This window comes from Rhynchophorus ferrugineus, unplaced genomic scaffold, assembly GCF_030347505.1.
Source record: "Rhynchophorus ferrugineus isolate W39M unplaced genomic scaffold, kcgeb_rfMv2 rfM8, whole genome shotgun sequence".
Taxonomy (NCBI): domain Eukaryota; kingdom Metazoa; phylum Arthropoda; class Insecta; order Coleoptera; family Curculionidae; genus Rhynchophorus; species Rhynchophorus ferrugineus.
In genome coordinates, this window is record NW_027472587.1 from 24,198,367 (window position 1) to 24,207,456 (window position 9,090).

Consider the following 9,090-nt stretch of genomic DNA (forward strand, 5'->3'; position numbering starts at 1 on the left):
TTCTCCGGGATCCACCAATGATTTTTTCGTAAATTATTGTCCTATTTGACCCACTTTTCATGGCCTGCAATTTTCAAAAATAGCTCGATTTAATTCTTTTTCCGTAGCGAATCACAAATGATAACTACATCCATTAAATTATTCACTGTTAAATCATGTGTAACCCAAGTATCGAGCCTTTTTTGGTGTCCACTCTTATGCAATAGATTTAAAACTAAATTATGGCCTATATTTGTTTCAGTGGCAATGTTGCAAAATGTCGATCTACCTCGATGTTTTAAAAAGAAAATAAAAAAGATTAATTAAATTAAAAATTAAACTTCAACGATTGACCAATGCGATGTTCATATTTAACACTGAAATTTCCAGAATAAGAACGATCAAACTCATGCTGCCACTGGCATTTACATAAGCATTCATCGCCGTAAACACCAAACCATTTTCAATAGATTAGTGTTGCGTTTTCTTCTATTTCGACGATTTTTTAAGAAATTCGAAAAGGACCTTTTTTAGTCTTAATTTCAAGAGCACTATACGCGCCGGTTGCATAGAGTAAATATTTTTAAAGATATTCGACTTTAAATTCATCAGTAGTAAAACACAAATTTTCATTAAAATATATTAATGTAATTATTTCAATTATAATTATTTTTCACTAAAAAATCAACAAAACAGGCTGTTTTTCATGGTACTGGTAAAGTGATATAACCCCTTAATAATACACATCTATAATTTAGTTTCCTCAAAGCATCAGTATATTTTTAAATAAGGAAATTGTCAATAAAAAATACACAGTTAATTTATAGAACAATCTATTTTCTAACGATTGACCAGTGCGATGTTCATATTTAATACTGAAATTTCCAGAATAAGAACGATCAATCTCATGCTGCCACTGGCATTTTCATAAACATTCATCGCCGTAAACACCAAACCATTTTCAATAGATTAGTGTTGCGTTTTCTTCTATTTCGACGATTTTTTAAGAAATTCGAAAAGGGCCTTTTTTAGTCTTAATTTCAAGAGCACTATACGCGCCGGTTGCATAGAGTAAATATTTTTAAAGATATTCGACTTTAAATTCATCAGTAGCAAAACACAAATTTTCATTAAAATATAATAATGTAATAATTTCAATTATAATTAATTTTCACGAAAAAGTTAACGAAATAGGCTCTTTTTCATGGTACTGGTAAAGTGATATAACCCCTTAATAATACGCATCTATAATTTAGTTTCCTCAAAGCATCAGTATATTTCTAAATAAGGAAATTGTCAATAAAAAATACACAGTTAATTTATAGAACAATCTATTTTCTAAGACAAAATAAATAATTACAATAATAAATATAACTTCTATATACAGTTAAAAACTTAACCTCTAACTTCATCTATCAAATTAGCAACTAGTTGTAAAACTTCTATAACATTTAACTAGAGAAGTAACATAAATTTTGACAGAAAAAAATAGACGCACAAAAACACGAACAAATTTATCACGACCTCATTTTTTTCCCTAGAAACCTAACAAAATTGATATAATCCGTACGAGACTATTTCTAAAACAAAACAGCACGATACGCGTACAAAACAACAAAAAAATTAAATATAAAAGAACGGAGGATGGCCGACGAGTTTCTCGACGCTAGCCTGATTATTATTCTCGAAGAAAAGCAACAGACCTTTTAGATTTTACGCCTAATTTAAGTTCAAGCTTTCTACAGCAATAGACGTCCAGTGATTGAGTAGAAAGTACGTACGAAACAGTCTAGTTTTGGCGTACCGATCGGCTATCTCCACGTCGACATTTTACAATTGAAGGAAAGCAAAGGAAAATCGAAACGACACCAAATGTTTCGAGTATTAAACAAAGGAAATTTTTCTATTTTGTTTTTGTATGGTAGACGGGCACAACTGACGAAGCTGGGAGAAAGTATTTTGTTCGTAGAAATCGAGGACAGCGGTTCTCGTTAATCCACGGGTAAAAATAACGAAAAATGATGAAAACGAACAGCGAATATCAACCGAAAAATTATCTTCGTCCGAGTTTAAGGCCGTACACGATGGAGACGGTCTTGCTCTAGATAAAACCGTACGTTCGATAATGTGACCGCGTGTCGAAGAAGCAGAACGGTCCCGTTATGTCGTTTAGTAAAAAATGCATTCATCGAACCAAACGATACATACACGGTGGTCGCGTTCTTGGAGAAAATATTTTTCATTTGCCGGTGAAAGTACGGGTTCGACTAGAAAAAAGACAAATCTCCCGAGCATTTTCACCAATTCCAATTCTATTTCGATAGAAATTATTATGTCCCATTCGATGTCGAGTTTTAACGAAATACTTTCTCTTCGGCGCGGTCCAAACCGTACGGCTACTACGCCCAGCGAAAAAATGTAAATTTTCAATGAAAAGTAACGCGAAAGAAATCAAGGTAGTCGTGACAGCGACTGTTTTGGGTCACAGAGTGAGCCTCGATCGGTACAACTGACTGATACTCAAGGTCCTCCTAAAATGGTAGTGACCAATCCAAAGAGTTTTATGAATCACTCTTCGAAATTACGTCATACCGATAATGGCGATAGTCTCTCCCCCTAATTATACTCGATACTGAACGTGAGTTTCGAGATGAATTGTTACGGTAGATTGCTTGATGTATGGCAGAAGGATCAGCTCCCCGGACGATTTAATTATTAAGAAAGAACTCTACGCGCTAAATAACTTAATCGATATCTTCCAGGCTCACGTCACCGGCTTACTGCACCACGGTAGGGAGGGTAGGTCTTCGGAAGCCCTTGCTGCCGTCTGGGCCTTTCGGCATTCTCACAACGTTTTCCAGGTTTTGGAACGCCGAGCTGTTGCTTCGGGATCTGTTGGTGCCGCTTAATTCGGACACTTGACTGACCGAGGACATCCTCCTGTTAAAGCTGTCGTTGCTGGACACGCTACAAGCGCTCATCCTGCGCGGCAGGAATAGGCTGGAGTCGCTGGAGTCGCGCGAGCTGTACGACAGGCGTCTGGGCATGTAGAGGAAGTTCGCTTCCGTAGAGGAAGCGGACAGACGGCGTTGGAGCCATGCGGCTGGTTCGATGTATCGGGAGGGGAAATGAGCTGAAGAACCTCGGCGCATTTTAGCTGAAACAAGAAGATCTAGTTCAATAACTTGATCACGAGCAAAGTAAATGTTAAAAATTAAGATTTCGCCGATTTTGTGGAACATTTTGTTATATTAGTTTTTTTTGCTGAAGAATTCAAATTTAATTTTAATTTTAATGAAGCTAAAAACATATTTCGACATAATTTTTCATTATAAATTAACAGACAAATTCGAATTAAAACCAATGATTTATATATTTTCAATTATTTTGAGTTATTTAATTTAGTATAATATATTATACAGTTATCATGGTTATATGCTGTGCTGCAGGACTGGATATCAGGAATATTATTCACAAAACCTCGTAACAATAGCACTTGTTCTTGCCTCGGACAATAATAGTTTCATATTTTCAGATCGTTTTCTGTTATCTTAAACATGTCTTTTTCCGAGCTCTTTATTGCGTTTTCCACCCAAAATGTCGATTTCGTAACAGAATTTTGTGAATAATTCATTCACACTTCATTCCACCGAAATGTCTAAACATTGTAATCTGCATCTCTGAATTTGTTTCATGTTTGTGCACTAATTGTCGCATTTTAAACGAATAACTTCATTTGTAACATAATCTCAGAGAGAATCACATTTGCTTACAATTTTCTGAAGTAACACATTTGGAAGATATCAGACTGCAACAGTATCAAATTTATGTTTCAGTCTCACAGCCATACAGAAAGACTGGCAAGATAAGCGTTCGTAAGAGGACAATTTTAGTCTAAATTATATATTATTAATTCAAAAGAAATAAAATAAACAATAAATTAAATAAAATATGAATTTTCCCTTTGTTTTCATAATCTCAGATTATAAATTTAGGTTCGTAATTATGACAGAAAAAGTGCAAAATTCTACAAGAAAAAAAAACAGTGACGTTCTTATTCAGACTAGGTAAGTGACCTGCCAGTTGATAAAGCTTAATGGTAAATACCGTGGTTTGGAGCCCACGCTAAGCAATAGGTGTGGTCTAGATAAACTATAGTTGATAAAGAGTAGAAAATGCGATAAAAATTACATACATGGTATATTTTAATTTTAAAAAATTCTTTGATATTAAAACTTTGAAATAAAACTAAATCGAAGAAAGGTTTTAAATGATAATTTAAGGTATTATAGTCTAGCATAATAGGTGCATAATATAATAGGTTTTTTAGTAACGCGATATCTAAAAACTAAACTTTAAAAATGGTTTTCTCGAATATACTTTTTTGTGGCGATTGACATGATTTGTTTGAAATTTGGTTCGAATCTCTTTTATACATTCTTGTATCGTGCAGAGTAATACATATTAATACAATAATTATTGTAACAAAATTTGGATTTTATTATTTTTACTCAATGTTAAAAATATGGTAAAAAAATATAGTTTTTTTTAACAGCTGTCATTTGGTTCAATTCTAAATTTTCATAATCCTTTTAAAGCATATTCTTAAAGGGATAAGCTTTGAGAATATTGCCGCAAATTAGTCATATTTTAAAGTATCCTTTTGTGGGTACAAGGGCTTATCTGGACTGGACCTACTGTTTAACGTGGGCTTCAAACCACGGTCATTGGCATTAAGCCTATCAACTGGCAAGTAACTAACTTGTAATTGATTACAGAAGATATCTGGTCTTACCCAATCTGGTTACTGGCGTCACTAGGATCATTTTTGTTGGATCTTACAGTCTTGCCTATTGGACAATCATAAACATACATTTCTGACCAAGCCCCAGCAGGATTCAAACCCTGTTGCTACTATCGCAACATTAGAAGGATCTGTCTGCCACCTTAACCATTACGCCAACCAAGCCAGCAATTATTTTGGTTTCAGATACATTTTAATACTTTTGATTGGTAAGATTTCGATCTGAATCAAGATATAACAGTGAAATACGTACTGAGCATTATCTGTTTTCTGACGATACCTACTGAAAATTTCGTAAAGCAGGTGTGAAATATGCGAAGGATAAAAGTATCAAGCGCGGAACGTATTTCGACCGAAGAAAAAAACTGAACGGTTTTCGAAATGGAGGTTGTTTTGGTTGACTTGTGTACGTTCTTTTCCTATTCGATTTTTATCGTTTCCTACGACCGAACCGCCGCGCTTTATTTTCCCTACAACTATTTTAATAATCCGTTATGCAGTTCACAATTTCTCTTATTTAATTTGCATGAGAGGCAGTCTAATTCGGTCCGTACAAAACCGAACGAAATACTTAATAAGTTCTACGGACGAGGTGAAAGTCCTACAAAAACCGAACTACGAAAAAACATTCGGCGGAATATTACTCATTGGCTAAGGATTAAATTGTTTAAAGGAAAAAACCGCGATCTATGAAGGTCTGAAAATAAATTGCTTATCGTCATCCCAATAAAACGGATAATAAAATCATAACACTTGAAGGTTCATTTTTTTATACAAACAAGTTCAAGGCCTGAACGTCTCGATAATTCATCAGATAACAGATAGTACGGGTACGACTTCCTAGTCGAATCGCGTGATTTCAAAAATATTTGAACACCTACTCTCAGTTATCAACAGCCAAAACAACTTGTCAGATGCCTTACAAATACGTTAACAAGTGCTGACAAAGGTCAAAAACGCTACTACTAACGAAAACATGAATTAAAAAAAAAAGAACGGAAAGAAAAAGTGGTAAACGGACAACATTCATCGAAAAGAAATGGCAATTAATTATAACGACGGATTTCTAATCCCGATCTTTCTCTGTGCATTAATATCGACAGTAGAAATAAAAGGAAAAAAATTAAATAAAGCTGCTTAACTGGTCGACTTGTCTTCTTAAATTGTTTTCACCGTTCTACTTGAATAATGTAAGGTGAACGTACTCTAGGAAATATATGCAAATGTCTAAGAACTATTAGCACCACTACTATTGAATAATGTCAGGCTAGTCACAACTCTAAATAAATTTTTTTCATACAGGGTGGTGAAACTTGATTACGAAGTAATTAAAATATTAATTATTATTGATAATATAATAAATTAAAATATATAATACCGAATAAATTTAAACGTATGTTAATATTCTTAATTAAAAGAAGTAGAACACACGTAATATACAGCTACTGATTGGACTTTGTTTCTAATTAACAACCAACGATTTTATGATCCCCTGTAAGTCCATGGAATGTAACGGTTGTTCGTTGATTCTCATATCAGTACAATAGACGGTGACACAATTCTATAATTTATGGCAAAATGTATGTACGATAATGAAAGAAGAGTGCATTCTAAGCATATGCAAGTAATGTTGATAACTGATAAGTAAAACTGGCTGATACACAGAAATTACAATGTTAAAAATAATAATACAGATTTAGGAGATATCAGTTATATTATCAGCTGGAATTAATAAGTCAATAAAATTTTATAAGCAGTATACACACACAACCTTTGGAATCCAACTATATATGAATGATTTACATGAGAACCATCATATTTGTTATAATAAATCCAGATATAGATTTAAGGAAATTAAAATAAAAAACTATAAGTCTTGACTCCCTGTTAGAAACCACCTCCAAAACAAAAAAAACGAGTTTCTTATTCGCGATATATTATTTATATTCTATAGCTAATCAAATAGCGATGATACATCCACTTTATATAGCAAGATTTACGAGATGATTCATTCGTTTTCGAGTCGATTTAATTGTTGCCTTTTTAAGTAATTAAAATTATTAAAACTTTAATAATATGTTAACACATATCAGAGTAATTTCAATGTAAACTTAAGTAAAATAAACTAAAATGATTGAAGGGTATCTTGGATGATTATAGTGCAGGTATCCTCATAATATATCAAGAAACGAAAGCATGTAGGTTAGGCATGTAGATGGTATGAAGGTAAAAAAGTATAGGTAATAACCTTCGGCAAGAAAAGTAATGGTGACCCTATTTTTTGATTACCAAGGTGTACAAGTCTTTCAAAACTTTCAAGATCTCGACATCAACATCAATTTTGAATGATATACTGGGCAGATCATACAATTATAGTATATCCAGAATGGAGAGGAAATACCTGTCTCTAGTTTACGCCTTTAATTTAGTATCAATAATTCATTTAATTAGCACTACAGGTAGTGAACATTTTATAATATACGTTTTAAGTTAGTTTGGGTTCTTTGTCAATGAGGATATTGATTGCTGGTGCTGGTGTGGAACTGATGCTAAAAAAATTAACTAATTTTTCTACAAACCGGCAAATCGTATTAAATTATATATTTTTTATTCTGTACTTTTTACACATTTTAAAACATTATTTATTTCGTTATTGAAAATTAACTATTAACTGTAGGCTGTTATAAAGATATTGCTTACCTCTTGGATCAAGCTTTCTAATATCCTCAGCTTCAGAACCACTCTGGCAAGATATGTAATCGGATTCGGAAGTAAAACCTTTGTGATTGTTGTTAATGTTGTTGTTATTGTTGTTGTTGTTGATTTTCTTGTTGTTTTTCTTCTTGCGCTCTGGATGTGGAACGTTATTTAATTCGTAGACTTTCATGGGCTCGCCCAGGGTGCTCTGTAACTGGATGGCGTTCCTTGCCGATTCCGAGGTCACAAATTCAACGAGGGCGCAAACCAACCCGGCCAAGGAAGGATTCTTGTTGATGAATTGTCGAACGTCTGCTGGAATGGGATTACCCGGTCTTAATATACGAATAAGGGCGATTTCGCCACAGTTCTTAAAGAGCTCGGCTACGTTCTCAATGGTTGGCTTGTCGATGGGCATATGTACAGCCACTACCGTTCTGGATGGCGTGGTTTCGTCGTACTTGGGTAGAGGCTCCAAGCGACGTAACTTGGTTCCGGCCTCGTTGATTTCCAGCTTCGTGGAACGAGACAAGGCGTGAGCCACCACTCGCCAGTCCTTCGTCAGGTGTTTTACCCTCTTGAAACTGGAAATTAGTTTCAGGGAGACGTATCCCTCCTTGTTCCTTTTCACGTGTTTTAACAGGAACGCGTCCTTGGTGATGTTGGCGTCGGAGAAGTAGAACTCTACCTGCTGAACGATTTTGTCGGACAACTCCTCGCTGGGAGGAGTAAACGGAGGCTCGGTGACTTCGGGAGTCACCTCGCAGCCCGAGTCCTTACCTCCTCCGGCCGATCCCGTGTCGGAGGCGCTATCGGACAGGTCGCCCATGTGAGCGCCTTCGTCTTCGTTCTCTGCGATTTGGGTCTCAGTCAGGCTGGACTTACGGTCGTACGACAAACTCACATCGCTGTCGATGGACGAGATCGAGTCCCGGGGATCGAGAACCTTCGACGAGGGCACCAGATCGGCCACTTGGTCCTGTTCGGAGTCGACGGCGGGTTCTGGTTGAGGGACGTCTTGTACTGGAGCCGGCATAGTGACGGATACGGTATTCGGATCGGCGGGAAAACGAGAAAATCGGATTTCGGATACTCTTACAAGCTAATATCACAAGTGTTATCACGTTGTATCGGGGCTTCAGTCTTAACACCGAAAAGAAAGCGGTAAGGTGGTTGTTGTATTGAGAGAATGAGGTCGCACGTGACGATAAGGTCTGCTACTGCCACAACGCGTCGTTGAATGACCTAGCTACAGCGTACTGAGAGCAGACAACGTACGAACAGCGCGTTTTATAGATGCACCAGGTCGTAGACCCACTACTAGTCGAACCGATATCGGGCGAGCCGATTGACGGCGACGTCCTCCAGGTGAAAATTTGCGGAAAATATTTTTTTTCGCTCGTGCTTGTGCTGTTTGTTGTCGGACCGCGACGGATTTTAGGTCAGGGATTGAGGATGTTGGTGCAGGACGGCAGTAGGTTGCCGGAATATTAAACAGGCGTTATTATCGCCACGATATTTATCTGAAATAAATAATGTATTGGTGCGGTTCCCTTTTTTGTCTCAGTAGAAGGTAATTCAAATAAAAAAAAATTAATTTTGTTTTTAAC

General features: G+C 35.9%; 1 protein-coding gene across 1 annotated transcript; it reads right to left on the bottom strand.

Annotated features, from left to right (window-relative positions):
• Window positions 1-1,293: 1,293 nt before the first annotated feature.
• On the bottom strand, window positions 1,294-8,808 carry Achl (La ribonucleoprotein translational regulator Achilles). The gene is made up of 2 exons (XM_076412389.1): window positions 7,484-8,808; window positions 1,294-3,136 (listed from the first exon to the last, which is right to left on the bottom strand). Exons 1-2 carry the CDS (start codon window positions 8,514-8,516, stop codon window positions 2,757-2,759), a joined length of 1,413 nt encoding a protein of 470 aa, XP_076268504.1. The 5' UTR covers window positions 8,517-8,808; the 3' UTR covers window positions 1,294-2,756.
• Window positions 8,809-9,090: the final 282 nt, after the last annotated feature.